Source organism: Lepidochelys olivacea, assembly GCF_965140295.1.
Source record: "Lepidochelys olivacea isolate rLepOli2 genome assembly, chromosome: 12".
NCBI lineage: Eukaryota > Metazoa > Chordata > Testudines > Cheloniidae > Lepidochelys > Lepidochelys olivacea.
In genome coordinates, this window is record NC_140422.1 from 41,016,700 (window position 1) to 41,039,730 (window position 23,031).

Sequence of the window (23,031 nt, forward strand, 5' to 3'; positions counted from 1 at the left end):
CATATGGAATGGAACCAGGTTATGATTTCTGATCCCTGTTACACACCTAACTCCTCTTGTTCCCTGGCCTGTAACAGACCACTACCCCCTTCTGTGCTGTGTTAGGTAGGTAGCCATACACATTCAGGATCCTGTGGTTCTGAGTTATCAGTCACTCTAAAACCGGTAATTGTGTCTTTAATGTAGAGTATCTCTCCACACACCTTTTACCTACTCTGTGCTTCCTAAACAAGTTGTAACCAGTGACTTTAACATTACAGTCTTATGAATTGTCCCATCAGGTTTCAACGATACCAATTTTATTAAATTTATTCTTGTCAGTGAGAATTTCCAATTCCTCTTTGGTTGTTTCCCAGATTCCTAGCATTGGTATGTGAATGATTGAAAGGCTTCTCTTCACATTCTTGGCTGTATCAATTCAGTTTGTTCGCAACATGCTGAGTTTGTTTGTACATGATTTGCCACCTTCTCCTGGTGGTGGTAGTTTAATGCCCTCCTGGGTGCCTCAGCTCCTTGCCTGCTGAGAAGGTTAGCCGGTGAGTTGCAGGCTGTCCTGTTCATACCACCCCTGTCCCACTGCACTGTAGCCCAGGGTTCCACAGAACTTCAGGCACAATGTGCAGCTGTGGGGCGTTCTCAGTATCTGTAAAATCTCTCCAGAACTGGCTCTCTTAGGTAGTACGTATCTACGAGCATCTAGGAATCTGCCTAGGGCCTACAAGTAACCTCCGAGGCGTAATGATGCCCATGGCCATGGTAACTCGGCCACTGCTTTGACTCTTGGGATTTCTACTGACTTACCCATTGTGTGGAAGCCATCTCTCTTTGTGAGCGAAGGGGTCTCCTGTGGGGACTGAGGTGCAGGGACTGGCTGGGGCTCCCTCTCCCAGAATTAGACTTGGGTCAACATGGGTCACAAGCTGCTGCTTGTTTTCACTCTTGGAACCCGTTTGAAGCCTGTGGCCTGGCTTTGGTCACACATTACACTTAGAATTCAGTCGTGGGTCAAGTGGGTTCCCCTGAGTCCTAGCAGAGTGACAGGCGTCAAGGCGAGGGGCTGGCAAATGTGCACAGGGGAGCTGCCATCCTTCATGCTGTCATGCATGTGAGCACGTGTGCGCACTCGATGTCCAGGAGTGGCTGCACTCCTCCCTGTGCAGAGGAGGAGGAGCAGCTGCTAGAGGCATGGCCTGTGAGGGAGTAGCAGGGAAGTGGGTGCTCCCTGCCCCCAGCAGAAAGCCAGGAAAGGCCAGAGCCTTGGGCAGTGGGTGGAGCCGCTGGGGGGCATCTTGCAGGCTAATGTGCTGCCACTTCTGTCTTCCTTCCTGCCCCCCATTACCTGTGAGGTTTGCTCCTTTCCTGCTGAGTATTCACTGGGGTCCGGCAGTGTCGGATTTACTGGCACTGTCGGACTTGCTGAGTCAGCCCTTCCCAAGGCGCAGGGCACCTCCTGGGATCCCTGCTCCTCACCTGAATTAACCCAGTGCCCCTAGAGCCGGGAAGTTTGCTGGCAGCCTGCAGGGGAAATGCTAGACAGTGAGCACCCTTGTTTCCCACACGCTCTGCTTTGTCTGTCCAACCCGGCTGGTGCAGACAGAGGAGGCGCAGGGGATGGCAGCCATTGGCAGAGAAGCAGAGGCCCTAGTACTGCTCCCCAGCCTTGGGTGAACAGCGAAGCTCCCTTTGCAGATGGCTGCAAGCTCCCTGTGAACCTGGGGCAGAGGCTAATCGTTGCCGTCAGTAAGCAGGGCTGTAGTGGTGCGTTTTCCCTTCTCCCTCAGGAGGTGGGGCTGTGCACGTATCAGGGCTGGCTAGATCAGCCACGGCTGCCTGGGTCTCCTCACTCAGCCCTAATCACTCTGCCCTCTGCATTTTCAGTGAATGGGGACTCTGCTGGTGCCACCGACACTGAAGAGGAAAGGTCTGTGGTGGGCATGACCTCGCCACCTGCAGCAGTGTCGAACGAGAGCCCCACCCTTCCTGCTCCATCCGTCCCTGGGGAGCCAGAGGAGCCGGCCCCTGCCTCGGGCACCCAGTCACCTCGGCCTGCAGCGCAGGCCTTGGAAGCTCTACCACCCGGGTAAGCAGCTCTGTCTCCAGCCTCGGGCCCATTCAGAACGCGGTGTGGCCCATTCCCAGGGCAGGGCACCATGGCGCTTGCTCCTCCTGTGGCTGGGGTAGGGGGAGTGAGGCTAGCTCTGTGCAGAGAGGGTCCGAGGAACTTGAGTGGTCTGGGCCGCTGCTCTGAGCCTGCAGGAGCAGCTGTGTTGGAGGGTGGGGCTCTGTTCTGCCAGGCTGGCTATGGAAACAAAAAAGCACATGGGGCCCTTGGTACTTTCTGGAGCATCACAGACAAGCAGCTGGACTGTGACGTTGGACCTGGTCCATGGACAGCATCTGTGTTTGGCTGTATGTGGGGACTGACCTCTCCTCCCTCAGCAGGGGGTGGGCCAAGGCTGTATCTGTTTCATGTTCTCAGGGGCTATACACAGCGGCAACATGACAAATCCCTTGCTGTCAGGTCCCCAAGGGCGGAACCGCGCCTTTTGCTCTTCCTGAGCAGGACGGAAGGTGTCTGTGACACATACGTTACAAAGAGATGGGAAATTTCCAGAGAGCTCCCTTTAAACAAGAGGGCCTGAACATTTTTTAAAATAAACTCTTAGAAACATGTAAGGGTCCTGCTCCTCTGTCAGTTTGGAGTGGGGGGTCTCACTTAGCTGGGGTCTCCCATGCTAGCTGCTATACAGAGAAACAGTGGGTCTGACCAGACAAAGCGTGCTGACAGATGCACACAGGAGGTGGAACCAGAGAGAGCTCTGTTCTTGGGTTTCTCTCCAGTCCTGGGCCTTTCCAGACTTACAGGTAACAGCAGGAGGTAGAAAATCTTCAGAGCAGAAGGGAAGAGGACTTGGTGCTTGCAGTCCCCGCAGTAGTAGGGCAGTTGGGAGAGGGGTGCTCTGGAAATTACATTAAAGTGTGAGCTGCAAGACCATCGTACAGCCCAGCCCAGCCCAGGCCAGGCCAGGCCAGGATGCAGGAGGGCAGTCTGAGCGAAAGCTTTCTCTCTAAATTTGGGACATTCAGGCAACGCAGCAAGAGGGGGTTGTTAAAGGGGAAAATGGCCTCCTGCATTTCCTGTGAAGTAAGTGTTTATTTTCCTTTGGCTAAGCCAGTGCCTGGAAGGTCAGGGCCTCTCTCATGTGTCAGTCATAGGTAATTAGGGTTAACAGCTCAGTGTGTCTTTGTGGGGTGTGTGAGGGTTACTGTTCTCAGGGCTTGGGCTCTTCCTGTTTCCAGGCAGCTGGAAAAGGCCAGTGCTCTGAAAAAAGTCTTTATTCCAGCAGGATCTGGAGCTTCTCACTGCTCCTTCTGGTCAGACTGAAGATCTCCTCCTTGCGCCCCAGCATTCTCCAGGGCGGACCTGGGGCATTGTCTCTTTCCTGGTGTGAGTGGGCTGTGACTGCCAGCCCAGTCCGTGTGCCACTCATGAACAGAGTTATGGAAGTCCCTAAGGGTGCAGGGAGGTTTCCTTAGCACGTTCAGCTCTTTCAGCCACCCATTCCATGGCCCCATGGAGCCACTCTGAGGATGGGCTAATTTGCTGTCCATTCCCTGGCTCAACAGTACGTTCTTGCTCCTGTTTCTCTCTGTGATTGGAGCAGAGAATCCAGGATGTCGGAGGGAGAGAGGGCGGCAAATATTCAACCTGCTGTTTGTGGTCGGGGTAGGAAGGAGGAAGAACAGCAGCATCAAATCCCCTCCTGTTGCACCCACTGGCCTTAAGGGCCACCACACTGCAGCTTGGGCCGTTCCCTATCTGTACCCTGGGCAGAGACTCTCCAGGGGGTAAAATGATTCACCCTCTAGCTTGGGCTTGTTACTGGAGTTACAGACTAGTGCTGTGGTAAGCTAGAGTGAACAGTCACTGGCCTGCTTGCGCAGCATGGAGCCCCGTGTCCTGCACTGGCAGGGCGGGAGTGGAGTGTTTTCTGGGGTCTCTTGTGGTGGTTCTGAGCACATGAGGAACCAGAGATCTAGGGCATGAGTGGCCGAATGTGAGACCTGCCCCAAGAGAGGCTAGACCAGCCTTTCTCCCCGCAGAGTCTTGCTCTGGCTTGGCAGTGCTCCTGGCTAAAATGGGGTGGGGAAAAAGGTGGAGGTACGCGAACCAGAGCTGGTGCAAATGGGCTTGTGGGGGCCGGGGGTTTCTATTAGGCCCTGATCTGGGGAGGTGCATTTCTGGGTGTCTTACCACGCTGGCGTGTTGCTGGGAATGACTTTGGCTAGTGGTTTGGGGAACTGAAGAAGCAGTCAGCTGTGTCCATGTGGGTAGTAGTGTCAGAGGAAGAAGGGGACCCAGACAAAGCCGGGTAGGTTCAGGCTTGGTAGCAAGACATTCGCATATGTGGCTGAGCAGAGTGCAGATCAGCCCCATGGTGGCCGGGCGGTGGCTGGGGTGACTGACCGGGGTGGAGTGTTGAGTGCATGCATAACAGTTCTGGGGCTTTCTGCTTACAGGGGATCTGGGACCCCACCTGCTATTGAGCATCATGCCATTGCAGGTGGGTCCGAGGGCCTCCATGTCACTCTCACAGGCTTAGAATGCTCCAGGGGGTTGAGTGCCTGTTGCAGGAGCCCTGGCTTTTCTATGCACTTCCTTTGATCCCTGGAGAGATGCAGTAGGATGATCTCCCCCACGTCCACTCCCTTTCACAGCCCTGAGGGGGGTCTCAGCTCTTCCCATCTTTATCTGATGGATGCTTGGAGCTTCCTTCTCTCCCCAACTCCCACCACACACATGGAATCTACAGATGCCAGGTTCATGTGGGGATTGAGCTATTTATTCTGCTCAGATGGCTGTCTCAAAACATCTGCACCAGATGTGGTGAGCACAGAGGAGTCTCATGCACATGACTGGGAGTCTGTTTTAGGGGCTGGAGGATACTGGAAGGTGGTCTGAATAATTCCAGATCCAGCAGCGCCCAGAATCCATCCCCTTACAGCCACCTGGCTTTACGCTTAGACTTGTTGTCACGTGATTAACTTGAAGGGAGCCAGGGTACGTGTGGGTATGAGAGCAGTTGCTTTGTAGAGTTGGAAACTTTTGGGGTGGGGACCCCACTTTAACTCACAGGTTTCCCAGCTGGCTGATAATGGAATGGGAAGGCAGCTGGAGTCATCAACTCCTGCATCTGGTTCCTATCAGTGATGATCCTGCACTGGGGACGGAGTGCTAGTTAACACGGCATGTATACACAGCTCTGTCTCGCGCACACAAAGAGGCACATTATGCTGTTTGGCAGAAGGCATGGTACTGTGGTTTCTTACATAAGGCAAGGCATTTTGTTTGGACTGCAGGTTACCTTAGCACTGCCATTTCACACCGGCCACTGCTCCCTGCAGCCACTGCCTGGTGCAGCCATTTCCTGCAGCCAGAACAGAGTTATACCGGTGTGCAGTGGGGGCAGGCGTGCCACACGCTGCAGACTCTCAGTGGCAGGGTACCTGGATAAAACCACGATCAGCTTGCTCTTCGGAAGGGAAGGAATGCTGCGGGTGCTTTCCCACCAGACACATACTGAAGCATGATTAGAGAGGGGGATGCTTGCAAATAAGTTGCCCACATTTCTTGGGGGAGTTTGACTGAAAGCTTCATCCCTGGGCTTGGGACTGGAGAATGGGCACAAGATGCAATGCACATGCATAGGCAAAACCCAGACACTAACTTCTTTGCAGCTGAGACTATGATTCTGTCACAACACTTCATTAGGACGGTATTTTTCTGTTTTACCTCTTGTCCTGACTGTATGCTAGAGTAACAGCTGCAGGCTGCATTCTAGACAGTTTTTTTGGGGGGAAGTGCATTCTGATTGGCCCAGGAAACAGGCTCCAGCCAATTGAAATCTTCTTTTTTTAATTAAAATATATTAAAAAAATCTTTGAACAAGCTGGTTTCTGATTGGCTACATTGATGTTTGTCTCAGCTTTTCCTGCAAACTGACAGTTGATTGTGCAGTGATCCCTACTGGTGCAGACACAGATACGGCCTTGTGGAAGCTCAGATGTCATTGGGTCTTGGAAGAATATAGGAAGTAGTTTATTATCCACATTTTTCCATCCATGTTGCAATAGTCATCCAATATCTGGGTTACTTAAGTTTAAAGACACCCAAATCTTTGTTTGCTAAGATCCTCTTTTGACTTGCTCTTCAAAACTGTCCACGCATGGTTGTCCACACATGGTCAACATACAGTGACTTGTCCTTTTGGATGACTAGATTGATGCGCAAGCACTTCAGGTCTCTGTGGGTCTCCCTTTCTTTCTCACCTGGTCATACACACTGTTACCAACTTCATTGCTGCAGAAATTCTGGCTTGTTAAATACTGTCTCCCAATTTGGCATGACCTCTGAAGTGGTAAGTGCCCTTTGTTCTGACAACATAAACAGGGATGACACAGAGTCCTCCTGTTAATGAGCATACAGCAGGAAGTATGTTGCAGAGATCAGGACTGGGCGCATCACAAATTGCTTGCAGTTTTGCTGGTTGTGGTGCCTGTTTCCGTCCACATGCTATCTGTGTGTTCCATTTTGGAGTCCGTATCAGGTGACCTAATTTCTGTTGTTCCTTTGACATCAAGAGACCGAAAAGCTATGTTGGTACGTACAATATGCAGAAGCATCCTTGTATCCAGTTTCGGTTTAATATTGTACAAGTCTTAGGCTGCTTCAGCACCTCTACTGGTGATGGACTTCGGTGCTTCACCATTGGAAGAGACTCCAGCAAGGAGTGTTTGTGTTGGGTGTGCTCCTGCAACCTCAGGGGCATTTTGAATCATATATTCACGGAGGAATTTTACAGGTGACTGACTGTTTGTTGGATGCCACATTTAGAAACTTTAGAATACTAATCACCTGGTATTTCTTGCATCCAACCTTAGATTCTGTCTGGCGCTGTCTTTCTGCAATTTTCACAGAGTTACTGTTGTCATATCTGTCAAAGATTTTAATTACAGAATTAGCTTTGTGAAATCCTTTTAGGACCTGTCTCAAGTACTCAGCAGCCAATTAATCGAGTGTGTGGAATTTATCTCCAGCCATTATTTGTGTGACAGCCATCGCATCTCTGACCTACAGTTCCGTTGTGGCATGCTCTTAGCTCATGGATTCTGTCAGCTTGAGCTTCCAGCAGATGTCTTAATTTAGCATCTCTGTTCTTTTCATTGTTCCATCAGCGTGGAAGAGTGACACAGGCATCGGTCCTACTGGGTGATTAAGAACAGTTGCCATTGAAACATCATCTCTGCATCTTTCTAAGGACAGGAAAACAATTTTTGGACTGATAGCTGCTGTAATTGTCCCTTCCTTGCTAGACCTAAATTTGGTGGTCTTGGGCATTTCAGCAAATATTTTGATGCCAGATTTCTTGACTGGGCTGAAGAAGCTGCGTGTACCATCAGAATCAAGTGCATCTCTCACAAATTTCTTAATTTGTTGTTCACCAACGTCTACTGTTAGCCACAGAGACTCTTGTGCATCTGATGTTACATACAATCCAGTTAGATCTATTCAGCCCCTCTGGATATAGTTCAGGGTCAAATAGTTTGTTTTATTGTTGATGGCGTGGCTGGTAAGAGCTATCTGTTACATGCTCTTCATCACTCTTCAGTGCAGAGGCTTAGATTTGTTTGCAGACTCTGTACACTACTACTTGTTAGGCCACTTCTTACTCCCATAGCTTTTGCATGTTCACTCAGGACTTGTGAGGGTCCATCTGACAAGAGCTGGCTTCTTTATTGTCAGTGCTACAATCCCACGGCTACCCTTTGATGACAGTTTTCTCTGTTCCCAGGTCACCATAAATTCCATTGAAAGAACCAGGAGTTGGATGCACAACAAATTCCCCAGCTTCAAAAGCTCTGTGTATTCCTCCAGGGAGACCTAGCATATCAAGCATGTAGACTGGTATCCACCTGGTGTAGCTGGGCCTCTTTGCTATAAAGAAGTATGGAAGCATGGCACTCTGCGTGTGTAGGGGAACTTGTGAGTCACTCTCTTGCTCTGCATGGACATTTAGAAGAAGTATCTGCATAACCTGGAGAAAATGATCCCAGAACTTGAATGTAGCAGACTGGGCATACGTCCATGTCTGAAATTCCTCCAGTAGTGGCAGTATATGCTGAGTCACAGCATCATCAAGCTTTTAAATGGCATGTTGTAAGGACCCAATGTCTTCAGACTCGAACACCTTTTGAATGTTAGCCAGCCGTAACCAGACTACACGAGTACCACCTCCCTCCTCATGGCACTGAACAAATTAATAAAGTTCCAGAGCACCCAGGGCCTCAGGTGTGAGAGTCGAGCCACGCAGAGCACAAGCTGCAGATACATCAGGCAAGGTCTCGCAATCCTGTGTCTCCCCAGAATTTCCCAGCACATGCAGGGAAACAGCACAGGGTGTGAAAACCACGCAGGCGAATCACGTTGGTACCAAATTCATTTGGGAGAGCCTGTTTTTCACTTACTGAGCAACACATACCGCTGCTGATCCATTGTCTGAACGGCATGCTGCTGTTGATGTTTCCGTACATTTCAGCATTGTAGTGTAGACTGTGGTCATCTCAACTGGTTTGGCATCCACATTTGGTGCATATGCAACTGCTGTGTGGCTGCTCTTCTTGGTTGCCAGCTTGTGGTTGAAACCAGCCCAAAATGGAATCCCCTGAGTGTGAATGATATTGACATCCTTTGGCATTGGTAGGACACCACAAGGTAGTCATCTTAAAAGACACCAGGAAAGAACTTGTGCAGTGTTCATTTGTAGGCGACAAGAGTTTATTTTCACAAGTACTTTTTCATGGGGAATTTGTTCTAGGTTTTTCAAATGCTGCATACTGCATAAGAGCTCTGTTTGCCCAGGGAGAAGAAGTAACTTTTCTTTCCCACATTTCAGTGATATTTGCTGTGATGCTGGACTATCTGCAGCCTGTTCTTGAAATACCACTCTAGCCATTCAATGGAAGGTGTTCTTTCCATCAGTGGTCTCTGCATTGATGTCTATATGATCATCTCGTTCATGGATGACATTTCCACCAGCATAAAGTTGTACAATTCCATTTGAAAGAAACACACCTTCCTGGAGTCTTTCCACTTCAGTTTTTGCAGTGCTAGTGATGAACTGCCTCACCTCATCATAATTTAGGCAGGATCCATGAAGGTATTGTCTATCAATTAAATTGTGAGACCCAAACTCATGGTGTAGCTGTGTAGCAAGGCTTGTGTGCAGTGGTGTGATAATTTTGTAACTGTTAAGTACTATCAACACGTTGTTGTGTTGATTCCCAAAAACACTATCAAAGTACAGAAAATACTGCAAGAACTCGACGCAAAAAGAAGCCAAGTCAGACTGAAAATGAACTGCTCTAAAACAAAATTTATGCAGTCTGATGTCTTGCCAAAAGCCCAAATAATAGTCAAAGGAGAACAAATAAAAGAAGTTGAGCAATATGTCTATTTGGGCCAAGAAATTAACATGCACCACGATCAGGAAGGCAAACTCTTGTGAGAAAGAGAAAGAAAGCAGGTTGGTGTGCATTCAATTCTGTCAAGGATGTCCTCCAAGGAAAAATCAACAAGGCAACACGTGCAAACCTCTTCAACTCAACAGGACTGCCAAAAATGTAATATGGCAGCGAAACATGGGTGCTGACGAAGATAGAGGAGCAACAATTAACTGTCATGGAGAGGGCGATGGAAAGAAGAATTCTGGGGATTTCAATCTGCAACTGAGTCCACAATGAAGTGATCAGACAGCAGAGTGGAGAACAGGATGTTGCTGTTGAAAGCAGGTACAGTAAATGTGATGAGTTGGGCATATAGCTAGGCTCACTGACAATCGATGGACTGCAGCTGTCGCCTAGTGGTACCCACGGGAACTGAAATGACCACTCGGCCGACCTCCAATGAAATGGGAAGTTTTTATCGTGAAAAGGCGTGGCTGCCCATGGAGAAGGAAGGCCAGGATAAGAGAAGAATGGAAGACAGATTGTGCCAATCACAACACATATGAGGGCTAAAGGACCGATCGATCAAGGTGATCAAGGTTAAGTACTATGCACACTGCAATTGAGGCATCTTTTTGAATATCTTCTGAAGGATGATACTTATTGATGGCTGAATTATACCAGAGGAGAAACTCCGGCACCAACTGGGGCACAAAAGTAGCTGCCTCTGTAAATTACAGTCACCTAGCATTGTGTAATTTGAGGCTTTCATTTTGGCTATTTCAGGTTGAAGCAGCATTATACAAAACCACTTGTTCATTTGAAAGCATTTCATCAGGCTCACTTGCTGGAAGAATATCTACACAAATCTGGATGATTTAAGTTCCTGCTTCACATTACTAGCAGCTTGGATAGCATCAGCTGATGTTGCGATGTTTCATATAACAGAGGTAGACTTGCCTTGTCCATGCTGTTCATGGAATGAAATCGCAGAACTGCAGTGGTTTTTTTTTTAATCTTTCCTGCAATATGCTGCTGGAATAGCTTGCAGTTTCAAGAGAAGCAGGGCTTTATATCATTGTAGCAGCTTGGACAGAAGAGGAGTTTTCTTGTTGCACATAAGAGACAGCCTTCATTCAGATGATAAAATGCAGTGTCATAAGGTGACTGTATTGTTGCAGTCTAAGCAGATGGTTTTGCTTTAAATTCGTTTTTACTCAAGTAGGAATAAAGGCAGAGTGACTGATAAACTGTGTCTCTAACAATCGAGTCTTCCCCACATATTCTGCACAACGTGTCAACCTCTCCTCTTTAAAGTGCTGTCTCCCTTAGACTGGTTGTTCCCTCAAATGTTTCTGTTTTACGAAGTTTCTGTCTTGTGTGTTTTTCTCAAACCAATTGCTCAGGGATGTGCTTATTCTGGTGGATATAGAAGCAGATGAAGATGATGCTCTCTGATACGATTTAATCTGTTTTCTTTCCTGAGTTCAATACAACTCTGAAGTGCCAAATTTGAGCAAACCCTGTGATAGAGGATTGGTGGCACATCATCTAAACTAGAAAACTCACCTTAGTAGTTACCAATACAATTAATCTCTCCTTGGGTCTGCTGTCAATATCAGAGAATTCAGGCCAGTACTGGTGACTTTTGACAGTTTTTTGCATTCTCTTGATTTTTCTTGCCAAAGAACACATTTTTCAAAGTTTATGAAGTGTCTCTTTGATGTAAGGGGCTTGTATTCCCCATGTCTTATATATTGTAACATCCCTGTGGAGGTAAAATTCCCAATTTATACTGTTAGCATGACTACCACCATTTTGTACAAATAGACATACTTGTGCTAAATTAGATATGAATTTGATCTCTGTTAGTACCATAATGGCTGTTTTTGTTTAGTGAGCATTGTGGTTGAAGCCCAGTATGAAGCAGTGTATTGTCATCTCTAACACTAATACTGACCTGTGGATAAGTGTCACTGAATTAGAAAGCTAGTTTCTAGACTATTTCAAAGTTTAGTACTGCATGCATAGGTAATTACAAATTAAAATCTTGTACCAGGCAGACTAGATGCTACATTGTATATACAAAAGCTTACAAATGGATTAGCGTTACATTTGGAGTTTATGTACGTTTATATCTACCCAATGTGCAGTACAAGCTATGGGCAGGCAACCTACTGCTGCTGTTCACAGCCATCAGTGTGAGACTGATCTGGTCAGCAAATTTCAATTGAAAATAGAGAAAACTATTGTAATCACTTGAAATACTTTGACAATTAAAAATATACAACGTGAAAACATTTCATGTTAGTATATTGCAAAATGTTGCTATTTGCCATTTTTGCCACATATTAAATAGCTTCATCGTTTCTGGAGAAAAAAACCCAACTCTCCCATGCAAAGCCAATAGAAAAATCTTTTAATACATTGTCTTTTGATAGCTTTGACTAATAAAAACCATATTAAGTGTTGCAATTAATGTGAACCGTAGAAGCTGTACTCAGTCATGTTGCAGCATTTTTGGAATTGTGCAAAAAATGACACTTTCTCATTTTGGGTACAGTTGTTTCACCTTGCCTACAGGCTTATGGCACCACGTCGTACCTCATCTAAATGGACATAAAATACGCTTTCAGATTATATATGATGTGGGTGTGGGTACATTAAACTCCCAAAATATGCCCCTTTTTGGGGACTTGCTGCACGCTTACGTGCTTTGCCTTTCCCACGAACCCCATCGTTCCTGGCTCTGTCCATCTCAATAAGAGCCTGCTGCTGAGGGTTCGGCATGGTTACCTCTGGAGAATCACATGCTAACGTGGTTCTGTGGCTGACATTAGTGGTACCAAAGTCCATCTCCCTCTCGATCAACACACATCTTGTGCCAGAGGTCCAGCATCATCAACTGAAAAAGCCAAAGTGGTTATGTGTCTAACATGAACAGCATTGCAGGCCTAGATCTCTTCTGGCTGACTGAGTCCAGTGCTGAGGGACAAGCGCATTTGCTTCTAAAGCACTGCTTGCCAAATGTGCCCAGGCCCATCAAGGCAGGGTTCCAGCTCAGGCAAGATTCTGTGCTCCACACAAGTGGTACTGAAGTCCCCAGATCCGCCTAACAGAGTCCAGTACATAGGGTCAAGCTCCGTAAAGAGCTGCTGCCCAATGAGGCTGTATAGCTGGATGGAAATTGAGCTCCGTGCTGTGTGGTTTCTCAGGACCCGGACTCATTCTAGTTCTAGGGGTTAGGCCACAACTTAGGTTTTTACTCTACACCAGCATTTACTCCAGACATACGCTATCCCGGGGTCCATCTGGTGGCTCCTGGTGGCACACGGGATTACCAGCTGCATTGGCTTTGAGTACTAAGCCAGGAAGGAGACTTTCCAGGGCAGCTTTGGTATGGAGAGGGCAGCTCCCCTGTCCTCCGCGCCCTCCCAGAGTTTGGGACTGGCCAGTGCCAGTGGTGCAGAGCCCTGCCGTGGTGGCATTGGTCATGCAAAAGCATTTAACAGGGAGGACTGCTTGAAGGTAGTTAGGTGATTTAACCATTCATGTCCTTGCTTTGGAGGGGCATGTGCAAACTTGATTACTGGGGGCTGGGCACACACAAAACCTCATCACCCGCTGCATGCACTGCCCCGTCAACCTGGTTTCTCTGTGCCTGGGTTTGTGTCAGTTGTATGTGCAACAGCCCCGCTGCATCACAACCGAGTTTTGTGTGTATTCATTTCCTTGGCTTTTCAAATGTTCCATCGGGGTTGAGCCACTGGGTTGGGGAGACCGGTGGGGCAATAGTGCAGCAGGAGGACATTTTATCTGGGGGCCGGTGCACATGACTCCCTCTCGGTTGTTGGATAAAATTGGACCAGAAAGTAAAGCACCTCATGGAGGGTTTATGTGCCCCATCCCCGTCTATGGGGCTAGTGTCCATCACCACCCCAGTCACTTAGTCTTGCATGTGACTCGTCCTTCTCCCTCCACAGCCCCTTTCAGCCAATCAAGCTTTCATGCACTGGGCCTCCATCAAAGCAGGTTAGTTTGCTCTCCCCCATCAGTCAGTTTGTATGGACAATGCATAGTCTTCCAGTTAGAGCAAGACCAGTGGTTGAGAATGACCCTGAATCCAACATTTTCAAATAGGCCCTTCCCCAGTGGACCTATTCTCCTGGGGGGCCACCTCTCCACCAAGTTATATGTGGGGACACAATGTCTTTTAAGGGATCTCTCTCAACAATGACCTGCAGGACTGACAAGAGAGAATTTCAGCCTGAGCCCAAGTTCAAGGGCTTTCCATTAAAAATGCATGAAGAGAAACCAGACATGGGAAACCCAAAGTGTATGAAGCTAACCCTGTGTGAATCTGACACTAACTGGCCTCCTACGCTGGGAGAAAACCAGGGATTTGTGCCCTGTTTCAAACCCCTTTTAGAATGTAACCCTGAGGATGGAACTACTCCTGTCCCCTCCATAAGGCCAGGCACCCAGCAGCCGTGTGCCCGCAGGACTCCACATAAACCTGCTGTCACTTGCCTTTTATATGTAGAATAAAACTGGCTAATCAGACAGTTAAGTGATGCTGGGAGGTGGGGGTCTTGAGCCATTGGATGTTCTTGCATTGTGTGGCCCCCTGGCTAGGAGGGGATCTGTGATGGGTGGGGTCAGTTTGTTAGGCCCCTCCCACATAAAAGGATCTTCGAGAGGCTCATTCTTTCCTAGGAGAGGCAGCCTGGAGAGCAAGTGGTGGTTTCTCCTGCTGTAGCCTGACCTCCATTCTCACTTCAAGGAGTGAGGACCTCAAGCTACGGGGGTGGCAAGCGCTATGTCAGCAGCCTCCGTCTACGAGACCAGGCAGGGAGCTGAGCAGGGGCTGGGCTGGGGAGGGGAGAGGGAGCAGCGGGCTGGGTGGGAGCTGTATGTAAAGCGTATCATTGTATGTCATCCTTTTTTTTATTTCATGTCTGAATTTTTAAAAAATTAAAAATAGTGAATAGTTTATACGCACACACACAGAGGGACACACACAGACTGTACGTGGACTGGTGGGGCCCCCCGAAAGACAAAACACAGTTGGTAATCGCCTTAGAAAAAGTTTCAGAACCACTGCTTTAAGAAGCTGCCCTTCGCTGGGAAAGGCTGAAGACACACTAAAGGTGTGTCTATGCTACAATTAAACGCCTGCGGCTGGCCTGTGCCAGGTGACTCAGGCTCATGGGGCTCGGGTTACGGAGCTGTTTGTGTAGATGTTTGGGCTTGGGCTGGAGCCTGGGCTCTGGGACCCCACAAGGGGGGAAGGTCCCAGAGCTAGGCTCTGGCCCCAGTGTCGACACCACAGTTAAACAGACCTGAGCCCCGGGAGCCCGAGTCAGTTGGCATGGGCCAGCCATGAGTGTTTAATTGCAGTGTTGACATACCCTCTGTGGCCAGTGACTGGTCTCGGCCTATTGCTCCAGAATCAAGTGATTGCAAGGATTAAAGCCACACCAGCCATTTGGTTATTGTCTGAGCAACATCTCCTGCTTTCTCTAGGCTTCACCTCAGCATTTCAGGAGCAGCTGGAGGGCTAATTGAGTCTATGTTGGATTCTCCTAATGTTCTCTCTTAAATGGATGCTGCTTTCACTTACCAGGGCAGGATCCAGGACAACTCGAATAGCATCTTGAGGCTTCAGGGCTCTGTGCGCGTGAGAGAGATGCCCCGGCAGTTCCTGCCATGGGAGAATTGCTGTTCTCTTGCTCGTATCAAGCAAGGCTGTTCTGGTAGCTGGGTTTAGAGGTCGCAAAAATGAATTCAAGTAGCTGGTAGTTGCTTCTGGTCATACTGTGTGCAGTCTGCCCACTGCTCAGGAACTGGCTTCAGGTCAGGGTTAGCTGGGGCTGGTAGACGCTTCCTGTTTTCTGTCATGTAAACGGAACTCTTAATAATACAGAACCGCGGAGTCAGTGGCGCGCCTGGGAAGTGCTGCCTTGTCCTTTGCTCTCCCGAGGGGATGTGTCTGCCTCAAGGTGAGACGGGAGCTGTATGAGGGATTCAGAAGTGTGCTACTAGACAGGGTGGAGGTGAGGTGCCGGGCTGGCTGAAGGCAATGGGATACAGGCCTTCTCACCTGTAGGGCCTAATTCAGATCTGACCCTCATGTCTGAAAGCCACTGCTGTCCTCTGGCTGTTTGACCTGCATGACGTGAGACTAGCAGGAGGGGTCTCACTCCACTTCCCGTATCTCATCAGCAAATGTCAGTACTAAGGGGCAGCCTCAGCTGTGGGGATTTAGATGGGCCCTTGAGACTGGGCCTCCCTAGTGGTGGTGGTGTCTCTGAGGGGGTTGAGATGTGTGCACAGACACAGGTGTGTAGTGGGAGGAAAGGCTTGTGCTGGGCTGTGGGTGAAAAGAGGGCTTCAGTCTTCGGGGCTGTAAAGCTGCAGGACATTCATTCAAGCCTCTAGGTAAAGGTGACGCGGTTGATGCCTGTCCACTCTCTGGAAGCTGTTATGCTTAATTGGTGTAATGCCGAATGTTCTGCGAGGTTTCTGCTCTGTTCTGGAGGCAGCAGCCTTGGCCATTCAGGGATTCGATTGCTCAGAAAGTAGCCCATCAGCTGCCGGGAAAAGATCTCCTGACCCACGAGTCATCCCAGCAACCTCTGTGCCTTTCTCTTCCAGCTGGGAACAGCGAGAGCTACCGAACGGGAGGGTCTATTATGTGGACCATAACACCAAGACCACCACCTGGGAGAGACCTCTGCCTCCAGGGTAAGACACTTTTGAGATAGATATAATAGCTGCTGGATTGGGTATGCAGCAGGCTGCGAGACAGTGGGAGAGACACATCTCCGTTTCCAGGCAGGTTGCTGCCTCCTGGGGATGTGGCACATTCTCATGCCAGTCCATACTTAGCTGCCTCAGCTCCTTTCTATCTGTAGCCCCTCTGAGCCCTTGTTTTCCAGAGGTCTCTTTGGTTCTCTCCTTCTCTCTGTGCCGTGGAAAAGCTGAAAGTGATAAAGCCAAATCATTGTTCTTCCCTCGGCTGTGTATAGACTGGGATGACCCTAATCAGTGAACGTACTTTAAAAGCCAGCGTACATGTGAATGTGAAATAAGGCCTTTCCCGCATTGCTTCCATACCCCTCATCTCTCCTACTTACGTACAACACCTCCTGCTAAAACTGGACCTCTGCAGACCCTACCTGCTGTCCTATGGTCTTGTCAGAGCTCGTAGGCTACTCCGAGTTTAGACGGGCCCTTACGTGGGTGGGAGCTCTCCCAGAAAACCCCTGGTGATGGTTGTGATGCAGTCGGGGGTGCTCTTCCCTCTTAGCATTGACTCAGTTTCCCAGCATGGTGCTGTGGACCTGGGGGAGCGGGGAGGGAGGACACCTACGGAATCACCAGTGTCACTTCCTTTAGCACCTGGGTTCTCCTTGGACAGCTCCTGTCATCCAACTACTCAGCAACGCTACCCAGCTTAACACAACATCTGCAAAGCGGCACCATGACTCCTGCCATTCTCGTGTCCCCTGGTGCTGAAGTCGTCCTATCCAGAGGAATCTCGTTCCCTGGGGAGTGAAGGTTCCAGTCTGATTGAGACTAGAGCTGCCGTGTAAAGACGGCAGCGCTGGCTCCTCGGAGGGGAGGAGAAGCAGTGTTTGAAATGAGACTGTGGGGCTAGAGCTCAGTGCAAAGTGACGGTCCTGCTGGGACACGCGAGGCCACCACAGCTCTTGTCATTCTGCTCCCCCAGATCGTCTCTGAATTCCTTTCTTGCCTGTGAGTCTGGAGACCAGTAACCCCTGAAATGCTGCTGAGAGCCAAAGCTCAGCCCATAGCACATCCTCTGTTAATGCCCTCTGCTTCATCCTGGTGCCTCAGACAGCTTCTGCCCTGCAGGTGTTTGAGGCAACTAAGCAACCCGCTCCAGTGGCAGGTGGGGGTACCATAACCCATGGGGCCCATCTCTGACACCCCAGGGGAGGTGTTTGTTCTAATCCCAGTTGCTCCAAAGCAGCACAGCGAGACGAAGGGTACCAGTGGGACGCTGTGCGACCCAGCTCTGCAAGGCACAGGAACGCCACCATCTGATTGAGTCTCTGGTCTTGGAGCCTCAGTTCTAGTGGTTCTCTGGGTCTGCTTTGGCACCAGCTGGGATGGGCTTGAAGGCTCATCCCGAAGGCCCTCAGAGTAGGAGAATTTGTGTGTCCAGGACACAAACTGTCCCTTTCAGCCTGAGAAGAGTTTTCCGCATGGGACTTCTTTAGCACCTTAGGATAATTCTTCCCCATGGCTTTGTGGCCCTGTTGACAGGGACCTCCTCCTGTTCCTTGGTAGGCTGGGTGATGACCTGGTTGCCCATCTGACAGTTGTGAAGGTTGAATTCCTAGGAAGGAGGGTCTGTTCCTCTGACATTCCTGGTCTCTGAGTTACCAAGTAACTGTGGTAAATCGTGGCCAAGAATCCTTGTCAGCCATGAGACTGGCTGCTGCCCCTGGCTGAACCCCTCACAGGGAAACCACAGACTGTATCTAGGAGCCTGGAAAGCAGAACAGCATCTAGCATCTTCTGCTGCCTTGGACTCAGCTGCAAGGGCAGTGGCTCAGGGCTGAATGGTTGGACCCGCGGAGGGGAGCTGTCCCACAGCTCGGCAGTGCTGGCGTGTCCTGGGGAGTCACCTCAGGACCCAGGTGGGTACCGCATTCCGCAGGCCCCGCACCAAGGGAGCGGCTGGGACCCTGTCACACACTGGGCCTCTCTCTTCTTCAGAAACTTTCCTGATTGGCACGTCAGCCTTCCCCCACCAGCCACTCCTGCGGTGCGGGCACCTAGTGCAGAGAAGCCATTTCTCTGCTAGCAGGGGAGCTTTACATTCTTCCTTTGCCCTTTAAACATCTCCATCGTCGTCCTCCATCCCTCTGACTTGCCATGTTTGTTCCATCGACATGTTGCACTCCAGTTATCTCTCCAGTGCCCCTTGGGGGACCGCTCTGAACCAGGGGCACATCCCAAGGCTCATTACGAATGCTGCTTCCGCGGCCTAGGGTTGAGCGGTCAGGCTGTGTGATGATGGCAGCGCGTGTTTGATTTGCTGTCGTGCACTGCGGTGCGAGATCACAGACCATGCGGGCTCATCCCACGTCTGGGGGCAGGGAGATCTGCCTCCCTTTCTTTCCAGCCATGCACTGGAGCACTCTGGAAGTTAACAGTTTGTGAGGTTGAGCCCTGGGGAAACCATAAGCATCTGCGGAGCACCCAGACTAGCACATACCAATGTGTTAGCCAAGCCATGCTGACTGACGGTCAACTAAGGTGGCAGGGTGTGAGAGAGAGCGTGTCGGGGAGAGCTGAGTATCTTTACGGGGGTGAAAAGAACAGGAGGACTTGTGGCACCTTAGGGACTAGCAAATTTATTAGCGCATAAGCTTTCGTGGGCTACAGCTCACTTCATCAGATGCATAGAGTGGAATATATAGTAAGATAGATAGATATAGATATATACACACATACAGATAAGTTGGAAGTTACCATACAAACTGTGAGAGGCTAATTAGTTAAGATGAGCTATTATCAGCAGGAGAAAAAAAACTTTTGTGGTGACTATAATCTGTAATGCAGTCCTTTCTGCGGTGTTTCCAGCTGGGAGAAGCGAGTGGACGACCGGGGCAGGTATTACTATGTGGATCACAACACCAGGACCACCACTTGGCAGCGTCCCACAGCTGAGTATGTGAGAAACTACGAGCAGTGGCAGACGCAACGAAACCAGCTCCAAGGGGCCATGCAGCAGTTCAGCCAAAGATTCCTGTACCAGGTAAGGGAAGTCGACATCTCCTCTTAAGGGGTGGGACCATAGAGCAGTTTTCATCGGCCCTCCCCGAGCAGCATGTGCGGAATCCATGCCACACCCTGGCTGTAGTTGTGGAATGATGAGTGAGGGTCTGTCAGATCTGCTAACCAGTGAAGGTGACGTGGAACCCAAACAGCCTCCAGGGTCTCCAGTGACAATACAGGCTTCTCCAGCTACGGCTTGCTAGGGCCCTTCTCCACACTGCAGTCTGCCCATTGTACTGGGCACTTCTCTAGGCAGTTACCAGCCCCGTCTCCTAGTTCCAGAGCCCAGCACTCCTCAGAGGGCCATTCCAGCTGACTCACAGCCACTGCCCTGATCTGCTCTGCTCCGCTCCAAAGGACAGGAACTGCAGGAACTTCAGAGCAGGGGGTGGAGCAGCTGGGAAGATCCCACAAACACCTCTGCTGCCTCCAAGGCAGGGAGCCAAGAAACCCTGAGGGAACTGGCATTCCCTTTTTAAAAAAATCCATAGAACTGTCGGGCTGGAAGGAACCTGGAGAGGACACCTAGCCCAGCCCCCTGCGCTGAGGCAGGGCCAAGTGAACCTAGTCTGTCCCTGACAGCCATTTGTCCAGCCTGGTCTTAGAAACCTCCAGTGCCGGGGATTGCACAGCCTCCTGCGGAAGGCTGTTCCAGAGCGTCACTGCCCTTAGAGTTAGAACAAAGAAAAGGAGGACTTGTGGCACCTTAGAGACTAACCAAATAAATTGATTAGTCTCTAAGGTGCCACAAGTCCTCCTGTTCTTTTTGCGAATACAGACTAACACGGCGGCTACTCTGAAACCTTAGAGTTAGAAAGTTTCTGCTAATATCCAGCCTAATGATTCATGCTGTCCTGAGCAGAGGCAGCAGGAAATGACCTCAGCTGCTTCCCACTGGCCCGGGATGGGGTTGATACTAGCATGGCAAAGGAACTTGCTTTCGCCCTCAGCTCCTCTGTGAGTCCCTGGGGCCTTCTCTTGTGCCTGGCTGGGGCGAGGGTGTCATGGAGCTGTCCCTGGTGGGATGGCTGCAGGTCTCTCTGGGTGCCATGCAGCGCTCAGGCTGTTCTGTGAACTGGATCCGTGGTGGGGGAGAGAGGTGCTCGGAGCCCAGCTGCACCTGGCTTTTCCAGCTAAGGCAGTTCCCTCTGGGAACCTGTGTTTGGAGAATGGCGTGGCTGGGCTCGGGCAGCGCTGAGGGCAGTGGGGTCATACTCTGTCCCAGGAGACTGGCCTCGTGCCCCCAGTGACCAGTTTCAAGGCAAGGGAATGTATTGGCGACTCCCCTTTCTGGGTGCTGAGGCATTAGCTGCCGGGCCAAAGACCCCTAAGAGCTCGAGGGCTAAGTGCTGCTCTGCTCAGCAGGTGCCTCCTGCCTTCCCTGCCTCTTTTCTTGGGCTTGAGCTGGACGAAATGGCCACGTCTTCTTGTTGTGGGACGTTGATCTCTCACCTAGCCCCTGTGGGGAAGCAGCTGCTGAGAGCGGAGTCTGGGCTCTGGCAGCTCCTATCCCCTTTGAGCAGGACCTTCCCTGCTTATCTCAAGAGTCAGATAGTGACTGGCTGGAGAAGTCTGCAGAGAGGAGGCTCTCTGGAAGAGCCAGTGAGTCCCCAAGCCCACCCTCTGCCCCTGCTGAGCACCCATGACCACAGCTGACTCAGCACTTGTGCGGATTAGGCCTAGGTCAGCAGCTGGCAGGCCACAGACTTCGCCACTGGAGTAATCAGGCATGTGCACTGACGTTTACCCAGGGTGCCTCTGCCCCCCAGTGCAAGGACCTCCAACCACTCGCCTGTCAAACAGCCCCTTGCTGAGTCCTAGATCTTACAGGAGGTCTCAACCCTGGGCAGCGCTGCTCTCCCGAGGCTCTGGGCTCCGCAGGGGTGTGACTGTGGGAAGAAGTGTGAACCTCTCCCACTTCCTGTGTTCACTGCTCCAAGCCCTCCAGTCTGCTCCGATGGCACATGTGCCTGGGCCTGCTCTCCTTGCCAGGAGCAGCAGAGAGCTCGCGGGTGCGAGCATGGGGTCCCCAAAGCGAGAGCTCCCAGGTGCGAGCATGGGGTCGTTGTGGGAAAACAGCCCCCCCAAAGCAAGAGCTTCTGGGTAATGAACTTCTCTTCCCCACGGAGGGAGCCAAGAGGCTGAGCTGTCGAGCTATAGAAATGCCCCGTGCAGCTGGCCATGGCCCCGGCATCCACCTGGTGGTGTGCTGGCAGTGTTAGAGCGTGGAGCAACCTGCCTCCCCTGCTCTCAGCTCAGGGTTCCCAGGTCGAGGTGGTCTCTTCCTTCCCTTCCCTTCCAAGCCTGACTCTCCCTTTCCTTCAGTGAGCTTGCTGGGCTGCCCTCCACATGCCCACTGCTCTCATCCAGGGTTCTGGGGAACGGGGGCTGCCAGGGTAGCGCTGGTTCCAAGCGATGAGTGGGGCGGGGAGTCCATCAGTCCAGGGCACTGCCTGGGTTCTGAGTGTGTCGCTCTCCGCACGGTCCCCAGAGCCACTGCACTGCATCCGTGCCAGCTCTTTGTGCCGCACCCCGGCCAGGACGCTGGGCAGGGCGGAGGGGGACTTCAGCTCCAGATTTAGCCTGATGAAGTGATGATACTGCTGCTCCAATGCTGCTGCCAGGAGTGTTGGCTGCTGCTCAGCTCCCATCCCCAGAGGGCCTTTGGCTTGAGCCCTCCTGGGCCTGCCTGTGTGGCAGGAGAGGCAGCTGCGCTAGGCTGGCATGACCTGATCATGCGGGTGGCCCGGGTTTCTCAGTATCGCTGGCCTCTGTCTAGGGCAGCATTTCTGGGCTTCTGTGCCCGGCAGCATGGGATGGGGACAGGGCTGTGTTCAGAAGCTGCTCTCTTCTGCTGGGCTGCGTGGCCCTGCCCTGGGGATTTTCCGTGGGCTCCTGCCCTTGGCAATCTTGGAGCATTTGCTGTGCTGATTTAACTGGGCACTATGTTAGTTTTCCCCTATGCTTCTGTATTGCCCCTGGGAGCTGGGTCTCTTGCTGGCTGTTAGCAGCCTGGCCATTCCCCATCGCTGCACACATGTGGGCATTGCTGGGAGCAGCGTGGGGGCTGGCTCCTGCGGCTTTAGGCTTTGCTTGTGTCGCGCTGCCATGTTTGTTCAAATGAGTTTCTTTTAGGTCCCAGTGAGGTGATACCTCCAGACGTGACTCGGCTGGGTCTCTGGCAGCCTGCTCTGTGCGTCTGCCTGAGCAGGGAGGGGCAGCTGAGACAGCCCGCCGCATGAGCCAGGATTTCTCAGCGTGGCCATGGCCTGCTCACCCCAGTCCCTGCTCGGCAGATTGTGTGTGGGGAGAAAGGGCCTTGGCTGCAATGGGTTCTGTTTGTTCCCAATCCTGTGTCCTGTCTCACCCCACTGGGATTTCACATGGCCCCTCAGGTTCACCTGCACCCTCTGACACAAGTGCCCTTCCGTCAGCAGGCAGCAGGAGATGCCGCGTGCCTATGACCACGGGCTGTAGGCAGCCCCGTGGCTCAGAATGGAAGCCGTGCGTGGACCTCTGTCTTTTCCCCGTGGGGTGGGGAAGGGGTTGGCAATGCCGTGGTGTTTCCCTGAGCTCCAGGCGGGTTTCTGTGCATGGCGCGCTGCTCCCTTCCTCAAACCAGTCGGCTCAGGATCTGGGGCCTGCCTCGGAATGTGAGCCCCCAAAGCCCACACTTTAACGTTAGGAGCGGAAATGAAAAGGCCATTTTAG

At 51.0% G+C, this 23,031-nt stretch overlaps 1 protein-coding gene across 3 annotated transcripts in view; it reads left to right on the forward strand.

Moving 5' to 3' along the window:
- Positions 1-23,031, forward strand: part of WWP2 (WW domain containing E3 ubiquitin protein ligase 2) — a 93,407-nt gene that overhangs the window by 50,328 nt on the left and 20,048 nt on the right. For all 3 annotated transcript variants that reach the window (XM_084644519.1, XM_084644520.1, XM_084644521.1), the window contains 3 exons: positions 1,879-2,080; positions 16,162-16,251; positions 19,126-19,300. In XM_084644519.1, the coding sequence (XP_084500645.1) occupies positions 1,879-2,080; positions 16,162-16,251; positions 19,126-19,300 (467 nt within the window). The remainder of the gene's footprint in view (positions 1-1,878; positions 2,081-16,161; positions 16,252-19,125; positions 19,301-23,031) is intronic.